The sequence below is a fragment of the Coregonus lavaretus genome, assembly GCF_964263955.1.
Source record: "Coregonus lavaretus genome assembly, contig: HAP1_SCAFFOLD_966, whole genome shotgun sequence".
Lineage (NCBI taxonomy): Eukaryota > Metazoa > Chordata > Actinopteri > Salmoniformes > Salmonidae > Coregonus > Coregonus lavaretus.
The window spans coordinates 56,916-78,025 of record NW_028159534.1 but is presented as its reverse complement, the minus strand read 5'-3'; the positions used below and the strand labels follow the sequence as shown (position 1 = coordinate 78,025).

The following is a 21,110-nucleotide window of genomic DNA, read 5'->3' as shown; positions in this document are numbered from 1 at the left end:
CACGATTCGTCGTTGTTTTTGTAGTGAGTACTTTAATTTAATAAAGTCATGTTCGCTCAACGCGCTGCGCTTTGGTCTCCCTCATTAGACGATCGTGACAGAAAAACCCACCTTAACCAGATCAAGCAGCATGAAGAAGAGAGAGGATGGACTTGGGAGCAGTTGAGTAGGAGTCTCGACTGGGCCAAGCCAAGAGAAGAGGAGAGAGGTTGGACTTTGGAGCAGTGGGGTGATAGTCTGGCGAGAACGATGGAGGCCTGGTCCACGAAGAGGAGAGAACCCCAGAAAATTTTTAGGGGGGGGCTCACGACGTCGGACCAGCAGGAGGCCGCGATAGAGCGGTCCAGTGGGTTGCCGGAGGAGGCCGTCGGGTTACGGGGGCCACTGGTCGAAGAGGGGATGGAGGAAGTAGAGGCACGGCGAGAGGTACTGGCGTGTGTTGCCAGTCCGGTCCGGCCCGTTCCAGATCCCGGTGTAGGGCCAGTGGTGTGTGTCCCCAGTACAGTCCGGCCCATCCAAGCTCCCCGCACCAAGCCAGTGGTGTGCGTCGTCAGCCCTGTCCGGCCCGTTCCTGCTCTCCGCGCCAAGTCTGTGGTGCGCGTCGCCAGCCCTGTCAGACCCGTGCCTGCTCTCCGCACCAAGTCTATGGTGCGTTTCGTCAGCCCTGTCCGGCCCGTTCCTGCTCTCCGCACCAAGTCTATGGTGCGCGTCGCCAGCCCAGTCCGGCCCATCCAAGCTCCCCGCACCAGGTCAGTGGTGCGCGTCGCCAGCCCTGTCCGGCCCGTGCCTGCTCTCCGCACCAAGTCTATGGTGCGTTTCGTCAGCCCTGTCCGGCCTGTTCCTGCCACTCGCACCAAACCAGGGGTGCGAGTCGCCAGCCTGGTCCAGTCCGTTCCTGCTACTCGCACCAAGCCAAGGGTGCGAGTCGTCAGCCGGATTCTGCCTGTTCCTGCCACTCGCACCAAGTCAAGGGTGCGAGTCGTCAGCCGGATTCAGCCCATTCCTGCTACTCGCACCAAGCCAAGGGTGCGAGTCGTCAGCCGGATTCAGCCCATTCCTGCTACTCGCACCAAGCCAGGGATGCGAGTCTTCAGCCTGGTGAGGCCTGTTCCGGCTCCACGCACCATGCAAAGGGTGCGTATCGTCTGCCAGGTCCGGTCCATTCCTGCCTCACGCGCCAAGCCAGGGGTGCGCGTCGGCAGTCCTGATCCAGCTAACTGGGTCAGATCGGACTGGGGGCACTACGGGGGGATTGTAGTAGGGTGGTGGTCAAGCCCGGAGCCGGAGCCGCCTCCGAGGAGCAATACCCACCCAGCCCTTCCCTATTTGGGGTGTAGGCGCGGTCGGAGTCCGCGCCTTTAGGGGGGGGTACTGTCACGCTCTGGCTCCGGGACTGTGTATTTTGAGCCAGGGTGTGTTCATTTGGTTGTGTTTGGTATTGGTTGTGTTGTATTTGGTTGTGTTTCCTTGTTTGGTCGTGTGACTCCCAATCAGTGGTAACGAGTGTCAGCTGTCGGCTCGTTATCTCTGATTGGGAGCCATATTTAAACTGTCAGTGTTCACCTTAGTGTTGTGGGTTTTTGTTCCTTGTCAGTCATTGTAACTGAGGACTTCACGATTCGTCGTTGTTTTTGTAGTGAGTACTTTAATTTAATAAAGTCATGTTCGCTCAACGCGCTGCGCTTTGGTCTCCCTCATTAGACGATCGTGACAGGCGGGTGCAAGCAGCGTTCGGTTGAAGAGCATGCATTTAGTTTTACTAGTGTTTAAGAGCAGTTGGAGGCTACTGAAGGAGTGTTGTATGGAATTGAAGCTCGTTTGGAGGTTTGTTAACACAGTGTCCAATGAAGGGCCAGATGTATACAAAATGGTGTCGTCTGCGTAGAGTTGGATCTGAGAGTCACCAGCAGCAAGAGCGACGTCATTGATATACACAGAGAAAAGAGTCGGCCCAAGAATTGAACCCTGTGGCACCCCCATAGAGACTGCCATAGGTCCAGACAACAGGCCCTCCGATTTGACACATTGAACTCTATCTGAGAAGTAGTTGGTGAACCAGGCGAGGCAGTCATTTGAGAAACCAAGGCTATTTAGTCTGCCAATAAGAATGCGGTGGTTGACAGAGTCGAAAGCCTTGGCCGGGTAAATGAACACGGCTGCACAGTACTGTCTATTATCGATCGCGGTTATAATATCGTTTAGGACCTTGAGCGTGGCTGAAGTGCACCCATGACCAGCTCGGAAACCGGATTGCATAGCGGAGAAGGTACGGTGGGATTCGAAATGGTCGGTGATCTGTTTGTTGACTTGGCTTTCAAAAACTTTTGAAAGGCAGGGCAGGATGGATATGGGTCTGTAACAGTTTGGATCTAGAGTGTCACCCCCTTTGAAGAGGGGGATGACCGCGGCAGCTTTCCAATCTCTGGGGATCTCAGACGTTACGAAAGAGAGGTTGAACAGGCTAGTAATAGGGGTTGCGACAATTTCGGCGGCTAGTTTTAGAAAGAAAGGGTCCAGATTGTCTAGCCCAGATGATTTGTAGGGGTCCAGATTTTGCAGCTCTTTTAGAACATCAGCTGTCTGGATTTGTGTGAAGGAGAAGCGGGGGGGGCATGGGCAAGTTGCAGCGGAGGGTGCAGAGCTGGTGGCCGGGGTAGTGGTAGCCAGGTGGAAAGCATGGCCAGCCGTAGCAAAATGCTTGTTGAAATTCTCGATTATTGTAGATTTATCGGTGGTGATAGTGTTTCCTAGCCTCAGTGCAGTGGGCAGCTGGGAGGAAGTGCTCTTATTTTCCATGGACTTTACAGTGTCCCAAAACTTTTTGGAGTTAGTGCTACAGGATGCAAATTTCTGTTTGAAAAAGTTAGCCTTTGCTTTCCTAACTGCTTGTGTATATTGGTTCCTAACTTCCCTGAAAAGTTGCATATCGCGGGGGCTATTTGATGCTAATGCAGTACGCCACAGGATGTTTTTGTGCTGGTCAAGGGCAGTCAAGCCTGAGGAGAACCAGGGGCTATATCTGTTCTTAGTTCTGTATTTTTTGAATGGGGCATGTCTATTTAAGATTGAGAGGAAATTACTTTTAAAGAACAACCAGGCATCCTCTACTGACGGAATGAGATCTATATCCATCCAGGATCCATCGATAACAATAATTTTTCCACCTCTCCTACACTAACTTTACAAAACTCAAACTTGCAATGCTTTTCTTTCATTATTTGTTTTTTAATGCATGAATACGATGGCTCACTGCTCGTTGTTGGCATTTCCTGCCTACGTTTCCCACTATGCCAGTGAAGTAATCCTTCAAATAATTGGCAACATCAAATGGTTTTGTGATTAATCTGATTCGATGAAGAATTTGTCTTTCTGCCCATAATTTCATTTGGCCTATAGCAACACCCCAAAATAAAAGGCTTTAGATGTGCCAAGTGAAACTGCAACCACAACACTTCAATAACAGTCTATATTCAGAACCACATTCCTGTAAAGCTTAGAGAGGATCTCATGTTAAATACTGTTGAAGTAATATGGCTACAGGTTCATCTGCCTCACCTAAAGCCCATTCTGGTGGGAAGCTACTATAGACCACCAAGTGCTAACAGTCAGTATCTGGATAACATGTGTGAAATGATTGATAACGTATGTGATATCAAGAGAGGTATATTTTCTGGGTGATTTAAATATTGAATGGCTTTCATCAAGCTGCCCACTCAAGAGAAAGATTCAAACTATAACCAGTGCCTGTAACCTGGTTCAGGTTATCAGTCAACCTACCAGGGTAGTTACAAACAGAACAGGAATGAAATCATCAACATGTATTGATCACATCTTTATTACTGCGCAACATGAGATCCTCTCTGGGTTTCTGCCTTTCCAGGGAGTTTTTCCTAGCCACCATTTTTCCATTTCAGTCATTTTAGCAGACGCTCTTATCCAGAGCGACTTACAGTTAGTGAGTGCATACATTATTTTTTTCATAAATGCTTCTACATCTACATTGCTGCTGTTTGGGGTTTTAGGCTGGGTTTCTGTATAGCATTTTGTGAATCTGCTGATGTAAAAAGGGCTTTATTAATACATTTGATTAATTGATCTTCAGTAATACTGCATAAATTTGCTTTAAAGCAGTATCCGAATCCATTGGTTTTAGTGACCACAATATAGTAGCCATATCTAGGAAAACCAAAGTTCCAAAGGCTGGGCCTAATATAGTGTATAAGAGGTCATACAAGTTTTGTAGTGATTCCTATGTTGATGATGTAAAGAATATTCGCTGGTCCGTGGTGTGTAATGAGGAGCAACCAGACGCTGCACTTGACACATTTATGAAATGTATTTATTTTTTATTTAACCTTTATTTAACTAGGCAAGTCAGTTAAGAACAAATTCTTATTTACAATGATGGCCTACCAAAAGGCAAAAGGCCTCCTGCGTGGACGGGGGCTGGGATAAAAATCTAATAAAAGTGTAGGACAAAACACACATCACGACAAGAGAGACACCACAACACTACATAAAGAGAGACGCCACAACACTACATAAAGAGAGACGCCACAACACTACATAAAGAGAGACGCCACAACACTACATAAAGAGAGACACCACAACACTACATAAAGAGAGACACCACAACACTACATAAAGAGAGACGCCACAACACTACATAAAGAGAGACACCACAACACTACATAAAGAGAGACACCACAACACTACATAAAGAGAGACACCACAACACTACATAAAGAGAGACGCCACAACACTACATAAAGAGAGACACCACAACACTACATAAAGAGAGACGCCACAACACTACATAAAGAGAGACGCCACAACACTACATAAAGAGAGACACCACAACACTACATAAAGAGAGACACCACAACACTACATAAAGAGAGACACCACAACACTACATAAAGAGAGACACCACAACACTACATAAAGAGAGACGCCACAACACTACATAAAGAGAGACACCACAACACTACATAAAGAGAGACGCCACAACACTACATAAAGAGAGACGCCACAACACTACATAAAGAGAGACACCACAACACTACATAAAGAGAGACGCCACAACACTACATAAAGAGAGACGCCACAACACTACATAAAGAGAGACGCCACAACACTACATAAAGAGAGACACCACAACACTACATAAAGAGAGACACCACAACACTACATAAAGAGATACCACAACACTACATAAAGAGATACCACAACACTACATAAAGAGAGACACCACAACACTACATAAAGAGAGACACCACAACACTACATAAAGAGAGACACCACAACACTACATAAAGAGAGACACCACAACACTACATAAAGAGAGACGCCACAACACTACATAAAGAGAGACACCACAACACTACATAAAGAGAGATGCCACAACACTACATAAAGAGAGACACCACAACACTACATAAAGAGAGACACCACAACACTACATAAAGAGAGACGCCACAACACTACATAAAGAGAGACACCACAACACTACATAAAGAGAGACACCACAACACTACATAAAGAGAGACACCACAACACTACATAAAGAGAGACGCCACAACACTACATACAGAGAGACACCACAACACTACATAAAGAGAGACACCACAACACTACATAGAGAGAGACACCACAACACTACATAAAGAGAGACACCACAACACTACATAAAGAGAGACGCCACAACACTACATAAAGAGAGACACCACAACACTACATAAAGAGCGACACCACAACACTACATAAAGAGAGACGCCACAACACTACATAAAGAGAGACACCACAACACTACATAAAGAGAGACACCACAACACTACATAAAGAGAGACACCACAACACTACATAAAGAGAGACGCCACAACACTACATAAAGAGAGACGCCACAACACTACATAAAGAGAGACACCACAACACTACATAAAGAGAGACGCCACAACACTACATAAAGAGAGACACCACAACACTACATAAAGAGAGACGCCACAACACTACATAAAGAGAGACACCACAACACTACATAAAGAGAGACGCCACAACACTACATAAAGAGAGACGCCACAACACTACATAAAGAGAGACACCACAACACTACATAAAGAGAGACACCACAACACTACATAAAGAGAGACGCCACAACACTACATAAAGAGAGACACCACAACACTACATAAAGAGAGACACCACAACACTACATAAAGAGAGACACCACAACACTACATAAAGAGAGACGCCACAACACTACATAAAGAGAAACGCCACAACACTACATAAAGAGAGACACCACAACACTACATAAAGAGAGACGCCACAACACTACATAAAGAGAGACACCACAACACTACATAAAGAGAGACGCCACAACACTACATAAAGAGAGACGCCACAACACTACATAAAGAGAGATGCCACAACACTACATAAAGAGAGACGCCACAACACTACATAAAGAGAGACACCACAACACTACATAAAGAGAGACACCACAACACTACATAAAGAGAGACGCCACAACACTACATAAAGAGAGACACCACAACACTACATAAAGAGAGACACCACAACACTACATAAAGAGAGACACCACAACACTACATAAAGAGAGACGCCACAACACTACATAAAGAGAGACGCCACAACACTACATAAAGAGAGACACCACAACACTACATAAAGAGAGACGCCACAACACTACATAAAGAGAGACACCACAACACTACATAAAGAGAGACGCCACAACACTACATAAAGAGAGACACCACAACACTACATAAAGAGAGACGCCACAACACTACATAAAGAGAGACGCCACAACACTACATAAAGAGAGACACCACAACACTACATAAAGAGAGACACCACAACACTACATAAAGAGAGACGCCACAACACTACATAAAGAGAGACACCACAACACTACATAAAGAGAGACACCACAACACTACATAAAGAGAGACACCACAACACTACATAAAGAGAGACGCCACAACACTACATAAAGAGAGACGCCACAACACTACATAAAGAGAGACACCACAACACTACATAAAGAGAGACGCCACAACACTACATAAAGAGAGACACCACAACACTACATAAAGAGAGACGCCACAACACTACATAAAGAGAGACACCACAACACTACATAAAGAGAGACGCCACAACACTACATAAAGAGAGACGCCACAACACTACATAAAGAGAGACACCACAACACTACATAAAGAGAGACACCACAACACTACATAAAGAGAGACGCCACAACACTACATAAAGAGAGACACCACAACACTACATAAAGAGAGACACCACAACACTACATAAAGAGAGACACCACAACACTACATAAAGAGAGACGCCACAACACTACATAAAGAGAGACCTAAGACAACAACATAGCATGGCAGCAACACACGACAACACAGCATGGTAGCAACACCACATGGTACATACGTTATTGGGCTCAGACAACAGCACAAAGGACAAGAAGGTAGAGACAACAATACATCACACGAAGCAGCCACAACTGGCAGTAAGAGTGTCCATGATTGAGTCTTTTAATGAAGATATTATTTATTATTAAGAGATGGAGATAAAACTGTCCAGTTTTAGTGTTTGTTGCTAGCTGCAGATAACTGAAAATAGTAAAATAAATAGCTAATTACTAATAAGCATGCACCAATTAAGAAAATGACTGTAAAAACTGTTAAATCCCCGTGGATTGATGAGGAATTTTAAAATGGTATGGTTGAGAGGGATGAGGTAAAAGGAATGGCAAATAAGTCTGGCTGCACAACCGATTGGCAAACGTATTGCAAACTGAGAAATCATGTGACTAAACTGAATAAAAAGAAGAAGAAACTACACTATGAAACAAAGATAAATGACATAAAGAATGATAGTAAAAAGCTTTGGAGCACCTTCAATTACATTTTGTGACAAAACGCAAACTCATCTCCATCATTTATTGAATCAGATGGCTCGTTCATCACAAAACCCACTGATATTGCTAACTACTTTAATGATTTTTCATTGCCAAGATCAGCAAAATTAGGCTTGACATGCCAGCAACAAACGCTGACACTACATTTCCAAGTATAACTGACAAAATTATGAAAGACAAGCGTAATTTTGAATTCTGTAAAGTGAGCGTGGAAGAGGTGAAAAAATTATTGTTGTCTATCAACAATGACAAGCCTCTGGGGTCTCTGGGACAAGCCTCTGGAGTCTCTGGGACAAGCCTCTGGGGTCTCTGGGACAAGCCTCTGGGGTCTCTGGGACAAGCCACTGGGGTCTCTGGGACAAGCCTCTGGGGTCCCTGGGACAAGCCTCTGGGGTCTCTGGGACAAGCCACTGGGGTCTCTGGGACAAGCCTCTGGGGTCTCTGGGACAAGCCTCTGGGGTATCTGGGACAAGCCACTGGGGTACGCATACAGTGAGCCTTCAGGACCAGGATTTCATAAATAATTCTAACCTCACTCCCCCTGGTCTCTCCTCCAGTCTCCATTGATGAGATAGACTCGGTGCGTAAGGGCCGTCAGTCGGAGGGTCTTCAGAAGTACACAGAGGCCCACGTGGAGGACCGCTGTTTCTCCATCATCTTTAAGGGCCGCAGGAGGACCCTGGACCTGGTGGCTCCCTCGGGGGAAGAGGCTAGGCAGTGGGTCAATGGTCTGGAGAAGATCACCTCCAACCGGAGGAAACTCAACCTCCAGCAGACGAGCGAACAGTATCCTCTTTTGTGAATCTGCTTGCATTGCAAATCACAACTAATACGTTGTTTAGTTACTTGGGGTTACAAATCAAAAGATAGTGTTCAGCCTATACAGTCAAGTGGATTCCCATCTATAATGGGTCAAAAGTTAAGCAACTGGTGTCCAACTGTCTCTGTTGAATGATTGATCCTTAAATCTGGGCGTATTAAAGCTGGATCTTCAACTGTATGAGGAGAGCAGACAAGAACAAGGACAACAAGATGACTCTGAAGGAGCTGAAACACTTCCTCCGCCAGATGAACATCAAGGTGGATGACACGTACGCTGAAGTGCTGTTCGCAGTGAGTGGACAGCTTCTGTTGGTCAATGACTTACAAGGATGGTGTTATAGAAGCTGTAGAGGCAGCTCTTAATGCAGTTCTGTCATGTTCCTGTATGTATATGGGTTGCATTTAAGGTTCTGCTATGTCTCAAAGCATTTTATTAGTCTGAGGAGGACCTCAATGTACTGTATCTCGTTAGTAAAGTACTGTTTTGTTAATGATCTTGTCCTGCAGAAATGTGACAAGTCTAACTCGGGCTCCCTGGAAGGTCCTGAGATCGAACACTTCTATAACCTGCTGATACACCGCGAGGAGATCGATGTGATCTACAGGAAGTACGCCACCACGGGGGAGCAGATGAGTGTCAAAGACCTGCTCAACTTCCTGCTGAACGAGCAGCGTGAAGTGGCCACCATGGAGGACGCTGTCGGACTCATAGAGAGATATGAGCTGGACGACTCAGGTGAGGAGAGATGCTGTGGTACTGACTCAATACGAGCTGGATGACTCAGGTGAGAGATGCTCAGTTCACACAAACATGAACTCACTGAGTGTACAAAACATTAAGATCACCTGCTCTTTCCATGACAGACTGACCAAGTGAATCCAGGTGAAAGCTATGATCCCTTATTGATGTCACTTGTTAAATCCACTTCAATCAGTGTAGGTGAAGGGGAGGAGACAGGTTACAGAAGGATTTTTAAGCCTTGAGACAATTGAGACATGGATTGTGTATGTGTGCCATTCACAGGGTGAATGGGAAAGACAAAAGTGCCTTTGAACGGGGTATGGTAGTAGGTGCCAGGCTCTGTCAAATGAGTTGTTGATCATTGCTAGACAACCATTTTCAAGTCTAAGTCATTTTCAAAACTGTAACTCGGCCACTCAGGAACATTCACTGTCTACTTGGTAAGCAACTCCAGTGTAGATTTGGCCTTGTGTTTTAGGTTATTGTCCTGCTGAAAGGTGAATTCATCTCCCAGTGTCTGGTGGAAAGCAGACTGAACCAGGTTTTCCTCTAGGATTTTGCCTGTGCTTAGCGCCATTCAGTTTCTTTTTTATCCTGAAAAACTCCCTTAAAGATTACAAGCCATAACACCCATAACACAGTGGCGGTCGGTGCCATTTACGATCAGGCCGATTCTTTTTTTATGAGTGTGACGGATGATTTGGATGGAGTCAGGCATAAGAGGGTAAATCTCAGAATAAATGGTTTATCCGGTAAGACAGCGGTACGCAGCAATACGTAAAACACTCCAGTGCGGTAAATACGCCGCACTGGAGAAAACAAGGCACACGGGTGAATATCCTGGAAATACAAAATACAAAGAGCTCCACCGAGCTATAGTAACCTCCACAATAAACAATCATACACAAAGACAAGGGGGGCAGAGGGAATACTTATACAGGTACTGGTGAGGGGATATGAACCAGGTGTGTGTAATTAACAAGACAAAACAAATGGAATGATGAGATGAGGAGCGGCAGTGGCTAGAAGGCCGGTGACGACGAACGCCGAAGCCTGCCCGAACAAGGAGAGGGAGGCAGCTTCGTAGGAAGTCGTGACAATGAGCATGGCCTTATTTCTATTACAGCATATTGGATGACTGTCATTCATATTCCATTCACCCAGTTCAATGTAACATCGATAGGTTTAGGTTACTACATTATACTCACATTTTCCCTATACCCATCATGAGGTTGCTACAACCTAGCCTATGAATTAAAGTTTACAACGTAGGTGCACAGGTTGAGATAATTATTTTAGTAATGAAGGTGACAGACAGTTACACATTCAATACGGCCTTGCACACTCTGGCCTGCATCTAGCTGATCTAGGGTGTAATCATTAGCCAAACAGTTGCAAACTAGAGTTTCTATTGGACAAATGGAGGTATGTTTATCCACATTTCATTCCGTTTGCTTCCTTTTAAGAAACATTTTTCAACAGAATCAGTGTAATGAATTCATCCCTGATCACACGCAAACACAGTTGAGTTTTATAGCAGCCACATACAAACAGCATGATCACTTTTCTTGTTAATTCCATCTTGCATCTATGCGCTGTCTGTGACCAGACGAAAACACCTTTCCAAGCCAAACCTTCATACCATAACCGCTAGCCACTACACACAGACTACATCGTTGTCACCATATTAGCTAACGTCATAATCAACATAGCTACTAGAACTAATGCGTTAGTAAACCTGCTACAATCATGCAGTACAGTGTACAGTCAGCAAGCAGTTTAGCAGTTACACCGGTGGGCCCCGGTGGCAATAAATTAATAAAAACAAAAGCTTACCTTGACTTGGAAAAGTTCCTGTGTTGGATAGCCATAGCCTGCTAGCTAACATGGCATCCCTCTCTGTTTGAGTAAGCTAAAAGTGAAGAAGAATAATCTCATTGCAAAACAGTGTTTTAATCAATTATTTGGGGACGTGAATATATTTAGTATAGTTTTATCTAAAAATGATCACTTTTGTAATGTTTCACTTTTTTTTTCTTCTGAAATTCACTGAGGAGGATGGTCCTCCCCTTCCTCCACCGTTATCCTGGTCCTGAGGAGGATGGTCCTCCCCTTCCTCCACCATTATCCTGGTCCTGAGGAGGATGGTCCTCCCCTTCCTCCACCGTTATCCTGGTCCTGAGGAGGATGGTCCTCCCCTTCCTCCACCGTTATCCTGGTCCTGTGTAGCTCAGTTGTTAGAGCATGGCGCTTGCAATGCCAAGATTGTGGGTTCGATTCCCATGGGGGACCAGTATGACAAAAGTATGAAATGTATGCACTCACTAACTGTAAGTCGCTCTGGATAAGAGCGTCTGCTAAAATGACAAACAAAAGAAATAAGATGATGGAGCCGCCACCAAGCATACCCATAATACACTTTCTCCTCTGAGGAGCCTCCACTGCCATAACATGATGCAGACGCCACCATGCATACCCATAATACACTTTCTCCTCTGAGGAGCCTCCACTGCCATAACATGATGGAGCCGCCACCATGCTATGTGTTCTATTGCATTTGCCCCAAACATAACACTTCCTATTCAGGACAAAGAGTGAATTGCTTTGCCACATTTTTTTGCAGCATTACTTTAGCGCTTTGTTGCAAACAGGATGCATGTTTTTGAATATTTTTTATTCTGTACAAGCTTCCTTCTTTTCACTATGTCAAATAGGTTAATATTGTCGAGTAACCACAAAGTTGTTGATCCATCCTCAGTTTTCTCCTATCACAGCCATTAGACTCTGTAACTGTTTTAAAGTCACCATTGGCCTCATGGTGAAATCCCTGAGTGGTTTCCTTCCTCTCTGGCAACCTAGTTAGGAAGGACACCTGTATTTTTGTAGTGACTTGGTTTATTGATAGCACCATCCAAATTGCAATTAATAACTTCATCGTGCTCAAAGGGATATTCAATGTCTACTTTTTTTTATTTTTACCCATCTACCAATAGGTGCCCTTCTTTGTGAGGCATTGGAAAACCTCCCTGGTCTTTGTGGTTGAATCTGTGTTTAAATTCACTGCTAGACTGAGGGACCTTACAGATAATTGTATGTGTGGGGTACAGAGATGAGTAGTCATTCATAAATCATGTTAAACACTATTATTGCACACAGAGTGTGTACATGCAACGTATTGTGTGACCTGTTAAGCAACGTTTTACTCCTGAACTTATTTTGGCTTGCCATAACAAAGGTGTTGAATACTTATTGACTGAAGACATTTCAGCTTTTAATTATTAATAAATTAGTAAAATATTTGAAAACATAAATCCACTTTGACATTATGGGGTATTGTGTGTAGGCCAGTGACAAAACAATCTCAATTTAATCCATTTTAAATTCAGGCTGTAACACAACAAAATGTGTCAAGGGGTGTGAATACCTTCTGAAGGTAGTGTATATCTGAGAGACCTATTTCACAAGACCCAACCCCCTATCTCATTCTGTCCCCTGTCCCCCCGCCCAGCTAAGCAGAAGAATCACATGACCAAAGATGGCTTCCTGATGTACCTGCAGCAGGAGGAGGGGTCTATCTTCAACCCCGCCCACAAGGAGGTGTTCCAGGATATGAGCCAGCCAATCAACCACTACTTCATCAGCTCCTCCCACAACACCTACCTGATGGAAGACCAGCTCAAAGGCCCAAGCAGCACAGAGGCCTATATCAAGTAACCATGACAACCTTTCATCTAAACGAACCGTACATTACTACCTCTAATCTAATCTAACCATACCTTACTACCTCTAATCTAATCTAATCTAAACTAACCATACCTTACTACCTCTAATGTAATCGAATCAAATCTAATCTAATCTAACCATACCTTACTACCTCTAATCTAATCTAAACTAACCATACCTTACTACCTCTAATCTAATCTAATCTAATCTAATCTAATCTAATCTAATCTAATCTAATCTAATCTAATCTAATCTAATCTAATCTAATCTAATCTAATCTAACCATACTTTACTACCTCTAATCTAAACTAACCATACCTTACTACCTCTAATCTAAACTAACCATACATTACTACCTCTAATCTAATCTAACCATACATTACTACCTCTAATCTAATCTAAACTAACCATACCTTACTACCTCTAATCTAATCTAATCTAAACTAACCATACCTTACTACCTCTAATCTAAACTAACCATACCTTACTACCTCTAATCTAATCTAATCTAAACTAACCATACATTACTACCTGTAATCTAAACTAACCGTACCTTACTACCTCTAATCTAAACTAACCATACCTTACTACCTCTAATCTAATCTAATCTAAACTAACCATACCTTACTACCTCTAATCTAATCTAATCTAATCTAATCTAATCTAATTAACCATACCTTACTACCTCTAATCTAAACTAACCATACCTTACTACCTCTAATCTAAACTAACCATACATTACTACCTCTAATCTAAACTAACCATACCTTACTACCTCTAATCTAAACTAACCATACCTTACTACCTCTAATCTAATCTAACCATACATTACTACCTCTAATCAAAACTAACCATACCTTACTACCTCTAATCTAAACTAACCATACCTTACTACCTCTAATCTAAACTAACCATACCTTACTACCTCTAATCTAATCTAATCTAATCTAAACGAACCATACCTTACTACCTCTAATCTAATCCAACCATACCTTACTACCTCTAATCTAAACTAACCATACCTTACTACCTCTAATCTAAACTAACCATACCTTACTACCTCTAATCTAATCCAAACATACCTTACTACCTCTAATCTAAACTAACCATACATTACTACCTCTAATCTAAACTAACCATACCTTACTACCTCTAATCTAATCTAATCTAAACTAACCATACCTTACTACCTCTAATCTAAACTAACCATACCTTACTACCTCTAATCTAATCTAATCTAATCTAATCTAATCTAATCTAATCTAATCTAATCTAATCTAATCTAACCATACCTTACTACCTCTAATCTAAACTAACCATACCTTACTACCTCTAATCTAAACTAACCATACCTTACTACCGCTAATCTAAACTAACCATACATTACTACCTCTAATCTAATCTAAACATTCATTACTACCTCTAATCTAAACTAACCATACCTTACTACCTCTAATCTAAACTAACCATACCTTACTACCTCTAATCTAATCTAATCTAAACTAACCATACCTTACTACCTCTAATCTAAACTAACCATACATTACTACCTCTAGTCTAATCTAACCATACATTACTACCTCTAATCTAATCTAACCATACATTAATACCTCTAATCTAATCTAAACTAACCATACATTACTACCTCTAATCTAATCTAATCTAATCTAATCTAATCTAATCTAATCTAATCTAATCTAATCTAATCTAACCATACCTTACTACCTCTAATCTAAACTAACCATACATTACTACCTCTAATCTAAACTAACCGTACCTTACTACCTCTAATCTAAACTAACCATACCTTACTACCTCTAATCTAATCTAAACTAACCATACATTACTACCTCTAATCTAATCTAATCTAACCATACCTTACTACCTCTAATCTAAACTAACCATACCTTACTACCTCTAATCTAAACTAACCATACCTTACTACCTCTAATCTAAACTAACCATACCTTACTACCTCTAATCTAATCTAACCATACATTACTACCTCTAATCTAATCTAACCATACCTTACTAACTCTAATCTAAACTAACCATACATTACTACCTCTAATCTAATCTAAACTAACCATACCTTACTACCTCTAATCTAATCGAAACTAACCATACCTTACTACCTCTAATCTAATCTAACCATACCTTACTACCACTAATCTAATCTAAACGAACCATGCCTTACTACCTCTAATTTAATCTAACCATACCTTACTAACTCTAATCTAAACTAACCATACATTACTACCTCTAATCTAATCTAAACTAACCATACCTTACTACCTCTAATCTAATCTAAACTAACCATACATTACTACCTCTAATCTAATCTAAACTAACCATACCTTACTACCTCTAATCTAATCGAAACGAACCATACCTTACTACCTCTAATCTAATCTAACCATACCTTACTACCTCTTATCTAAACTAACCTTACTATGCAGCTGCACCGTGGCCTACACTGTAAACCCCAAGGTATTTTTTATTAAAATAGTTCTAGTAAGCTAAACTCAAAGTAAATGAAAAGTCATTATTACTTTAAATTGTTAAATGGTACTGACTCAAAATTTTATGAGAAGTCACATCAACTCAATTTTTAAAAGTTATGATAACAAATTAACTTTTTCCCCAGCATGCTCTACTACAGGTAGATTTTTTGGAATTGTTTTTAATATCTGTGTTTTTGAATGTACATTGAGTGCAGTGGCGGTTGGTGCCGTTTAAGATGAGGGAGGATGATTCTTTTATTTATGAGCATGGCCTTATTTCTATTACAGCATATTGGATGACTGTCATTCATATTCCATTCACCCAGTTCAATGTAACATCGATAGGTTTAGGCTACTACATGATACTTGAATATTCCCTGTACCCATTATGAGGTTGCTACATCCTTCCTATGAATGAAAGTTTACAACATAGAGAATTTTGAGTAATCAAGATGACAGACAGTGACACATTCAATACTGCCTTGCACACTCTTGCCAGGGAGTAATCATTAGTCCACAAGTAGCAAAAGCTTACCTTGACTTGGAAGAGTTCCAGTGTTAAATAGCCATAGCCAGCCAGCTAACATGGCATCCCTCTCTGTTTGAGCAGAGTGAAAGAAGAAAAATATATATACAGTGTATAGCTCTCTCTCTCTCTCTCTCTCTCTCTCTCTCTCTCTCTCTCTCTCTGTGTCTCTCTCTCTCTCTCTCTCTCTCTCTGTCTCTCTCTCTCTCTCTCTCTCTCTCTCTCTCTCTCTCTCTCTCTCTCTCTCTCTCTCTCTCTCTCTCTCTAATTCAATTCAATTCAATTCAATTCAATTCAATTCAATTCAATTCAATTCAATTTCAATTTAAGGGCTTTATTGACATGGGAAACATATGTTAACATTGCTTCTCCTTAATTTTGGAAGAAATGAATTTGTTCAAAACTGTTCAACTATTGTCTTTCTATCTCTTTGAGTCAACTACTCACCACATGTTATGCACTGCAGTGCTAGCTAGCTGTAGCTTATGCTTTCAGTACTAGATTCATTCTCTGATCCTTTCATTGGGTGGACAACATGTCAGTTCTTGCTGCAAGAGCTCAGATAGGCTGGAGGACGCTGTCCTAATTACTGTGTAAGTCTATGGAAGGGGGTGAGAACCATGAGCCTCCTAGGTTATGTATTGAAGTCAATGTACCCAGAGGAGGACGGAAACTAGCTGTCCTCCGGCTACACCATGGTGCTACCCTACAGAGTGCTGTTGAGGCTACTGTAGACATTCATTGCAAAACAGTGTTTTAATCAAATATTTGGTGACGTGAATATATTTAGTATAGTTTTATCTAAAAAATGATTACTTTAATGTCTCACTATCTGTATTTTTATGAAATTCACTGATGAGGATGGTCCTCCCCTTCCTCCTCTGAGGAGCCTCCACTGATTGAGTGATTGATTGATTCATGTTAAACATACACAACGATAAAAAACATTACTTTAACTTTTTTTTAAAGAGTTTCTGATTTTTCAATCAACAAACAAAACACATTCCACCCTCACATGTGGCAAACATGAATAATATAATTACATAAAATATAAAACAAAACAAACAACACATTTGCAGCAGCACTATCTGTGATCGTGTTAGCTATTTCCAGCTTTAGCTGAGACAATGAGCAAATCATTAGTTTTACAGCACCACAACATGTACGGAGCATTCGGAAAGTACTCAGACCCCTTCACTTTTTCCACATTTTGTTACGTTACAGCCTTATTCTAAAATTGACTAAATTGTTTTGTTTTTCTCATCAATCTACACATAATACAACATAATGACAAAGCAAAAATAGTTTTTTAGATTTTTTTGCGAATTTATATTTAAAAAAAAGTATTCAGACCCTTTACTCAGTACTTTGCTGAAGCACCTTTGGCAGTGATTACAGCCTCGAGTCTTCTTGAGTATGATGCTACAAGCTTGTATACACCTGTATTTGGGGAGTTACTCCCATTCTTCTCTGCAGATCCTCTCAAGCTCTGTCATGTTGGATGGGGAGCATCGCTGCACAGCGATTTTCAGGTCTCTCCAGAGATGTTCGATCGAGTTCAAGTCTGGGCTCTGGCAGGGCCACTCAATGACATTCAGAGACTTGTCCCGAAGCCACTCCTGTGTTGTCTTGGCTGTGTGTTTAGGGTTGTTGTCCTGTTGGAAGGTGAACCTTTGCCCCAGTCTGAGGTCCTGAGTGCTCTGGAGCAGGTTTTCATCAAGGATCTATCATCGAGTAATTTGCTCCGTTCATCTTTGCCTCGATCCTGACTAGTCTCTCATTCCCTGCCACTGAAATACATCCCCACAGCATGATGCTGCCACCACCATGCTTCACCGTAGGGATAATATTGGCCAGGTGATGAGCGGTGCCTGGTTTTCTCCAAAAGTGACGCTTGGCATTCAGGCCAAAGAGTTAAATCTTGGTTTCATCAGACCAGAGAATCTTGTTTCTCATGGTCTGAGAGTCCTATAGGTGACTTTTAGCAAACTCCAAGCGGGCTTTTATGTGCCTTTTACTTAGGAGTGGCTTCCGTCTGGCCACTCTACCATAAAGGTCTGATTGGTGGTGCTGCAGAGATGGTTGTCCTTCTGGAAGGTTCTCCCTTCTCCACAGAGGTACTCTGGAGCTCTGTCAGAGTGACCATCGGGTTCTTGGTCCCCTCCCTGACCAAGGCCCTTCTCCCCTTATTGCTCAGTTTGGCCGGGCGGCCAGCTCTAGGAGTCTTGGTGGTTCCACACTTCTTTCGTTTAAGAATGATGGAGGCCACTGTGTTCTTGGGGACGTTCAATGCTGCAGACATTTTTTGGTACCCTTCCCCTGAAACGTTCCTGTCTCTGAGCTCTACGGACAATTCCTTCGACCTCATGGCTTGGTTTGTGCTTTGACATTAATTGTCAACTGTGGGACCTTCAATAGACAGGTGTGTGCCTTTCCAAATCATGTCCAATCAATTGAATTTACCACAGGTGGACTCCAATCAAGTTGTAGAAACATCTCAAGGATGATCAATGGAAACAGGATGCACCTGAGCTCAATTTTGAGTTTCATAGCAAAGGGTCTGAAAACTAATGTAAATAAGGTATTTCTGTTTTTTATTTGTAATACATTTGCAAAAATCTCAAAAATACCTGTTTTCGCTTTGTAATTATGGGGTATTGTGTGTAGATTGATGAGGAAAAGAAATGATATAGTCCATTTTAGAATAAGGCTGTAATGTAACAAAATGTGAATAAAGTCAAGGGGTCTGAATACTGTCTGAAGGCTCTGTATACACACACATCCCTAATCACCCCCATTCACACTGTCCAATTTGAAATACAGTGCATTCGGAAAGTATTCAGACCTCTTGACTTTTGCCAAATTTTGTTAGGTTACAGCCTTATTCTAAAAGTTGTTAAATAGTTTTTTTTTCTTCTCCTCATCAGTCTACACACAAAACCTGATAATGTCTAGACAAAAATAGGTTTTTAGAAATGTTTGCAAATGTATAAAAATAAGCTTTACTCAGTACATTGTTAAAGCACCTTTGGCAGTGATTACAGCCTCAAGTCTTCTTGGGTATGACGCTGGGAAGAAATGCCAAGGTATTTCTTACAGTCCTTCCATGCTAGTAGGGTAATAGGGGCAATAAAAACCTAGGATCCTGCCATTTGCAAATCACAAAGGTTTTGGGTATGTTCCCCACTTCAATAAGGTTATTAATTGAGTCTTGTCTGTTTGTGATCCATGTTGAGGATTTGGGCAGACCAGCAGCACAGTAGGCAGGGAAGGAAGGGCAAGGCCAGCCTTAGATTCAGGTTTCCATAGAGAGGAGAACTTGATCCTAGGTTTTTATTGCCCCATATACACATATGGTGATGCTTTGGTTGGTTGTTTTGAAAAAAGAAACTGGGAGATAGCATGGGAGCATCTGAAATAAATAGTTACATCTAGGGAGGATGTTCATACGGGTAACATTGATTCTTCCGACTAAGCTAATTGGGAGGGAGATCCAGGTCCGGAGATCATTCTTGATTCGATCCAGCAGTGGGAGTTAATTTTCCTTGAAAAGGCCAATCAGATCTGGTGTTACAAAGATCCCAAGGTATTGACACCCCTGTGTCTTCCATTGGAACGGGCAGAGTGTCTTCATAGAGCTGGTGAAAGATCCCAAGGTATTGAGACCCTTTGTGTCTTCCATTGGAACGGACAGAGTGTCTTCATAGAGCTGGTGAGTGTAAGATTGAGAGGGCAAACAATGGATTTGATAACATGTATCTTCTTCCTGAAAACTTGCCGTACTGAGCAATTGTGTCTAAAATGGGAGGGAGGGATTTTTCAGGTTGGATATGTAGAGCAAGACATAATCCGCGTAGAGCGAAATCTTGCGCTGAAGGCCACCTGCAGAAACACCCATTACACTTGGATTGCTCCTTATCAAGGCTCCCGAGTGGCGCAGCGGTCTAAGGCATTGCATAGGGCGTCGTCCGGGTTGGGGGAGGGTTTGGCCGGGGGGGCTTTACAAGTAGGCCGTCATTGTAAATAAGAATTTGTTCTTAACTGACCCAACAAGTAGAGCAGGGGGACAGTGAGCGTCTTGTGCCACATCCCGAAGGGAATCTGTCAGAGTTCAGACCATTAGTATACACCATGGTATTTGGATGAGAATATAGTGACTTGATCCATTTAATAAAGTTTGGGCCCATATTGAACTTTTCTAAGACTGAGAACAGAAAGCTCCACTCCATCCTGTCAAACGCCTTCTCAGCATCCAGTGAAGCCAGGAGGACAGAAAGCTCCACTCCATCCTGTCAAACGCCTTCTCAGCATCCAGTGAAGCCAGCAGGACAGAAAGCTCCACTCCATCCTGTCAAACGCCTTCTCAGCATCCAGTGAAGCCAGCAGGACAGAAAGCTCCACTCCTTCCTGTCGAACGCCTTCTCAGCATCCAGTGAAGCCAGGAGGACAGAAAGCTCCACTCCATCCTGTCAAACGCCTTCTCAGCATCCAGTGAAGCCAGCAGGACAGAAAGCTCCACTCCATCCTGTCAAACGCCTTCTCAGCATCCAGTGAAGCCAGCAGGACAGAAAGCTCCACTCCATCCTGTCGAACGCCTTCTCAGCATCCAGTGAAGCCAGCAGGTCAGAAAGCTCCACTCCTTCCTGTCGAACGCCTTCTCAGCATCCAGTGAAACCAGGAGGACAGAAAGCTCCACTCCATCCTGTCAAACGCCTTCTCAGCATCCAGTGAAGCCAGCAGGACAGAAAGCTCCTCTCCATCCTGTCAAACGCCTTCTCAGCATCCAGTGAAGCCAGCAGGACAGAAAGCTCCACTCCATCCTGTCAAACGCCT

General features: G+C 42.6%; 1 protein-coding gene across 1 annotated transcript in view; it reads left to right on the top strand.

Moving 5' to 3' along the window:
• Positions 1-21,110, top strand: part of LOC311122745 (1-phosphatidylinositol 4,5-bisphosphate phosphodiesterase delta-1-like) — a gene marked incomplete at both ends in the record, with an annotated part of 71,036 nt that overhangs the window by 31,657 nt on the left and 18,269 nt on the right. The window contains 4 exons of the mRNA XM_084197068.1: positions 8,518-8,746; positions 8,944-9,073; positions 9,290-9,518; positions 13,033-13,234. Of these exons, the coding sequence (XP_084053194.1) occupies positions 8,518-8,746; positions 8,944-9,073; positions 9,290-9,518; positions 13,033-13,234 (790 nt within the window). The remainder of the gene's footprint in view (positions 1-8,517; positions 8,747-8,943; positions 9,074-9,289; positions 9,519-13,032; positions 13,235-21,110) is intronic.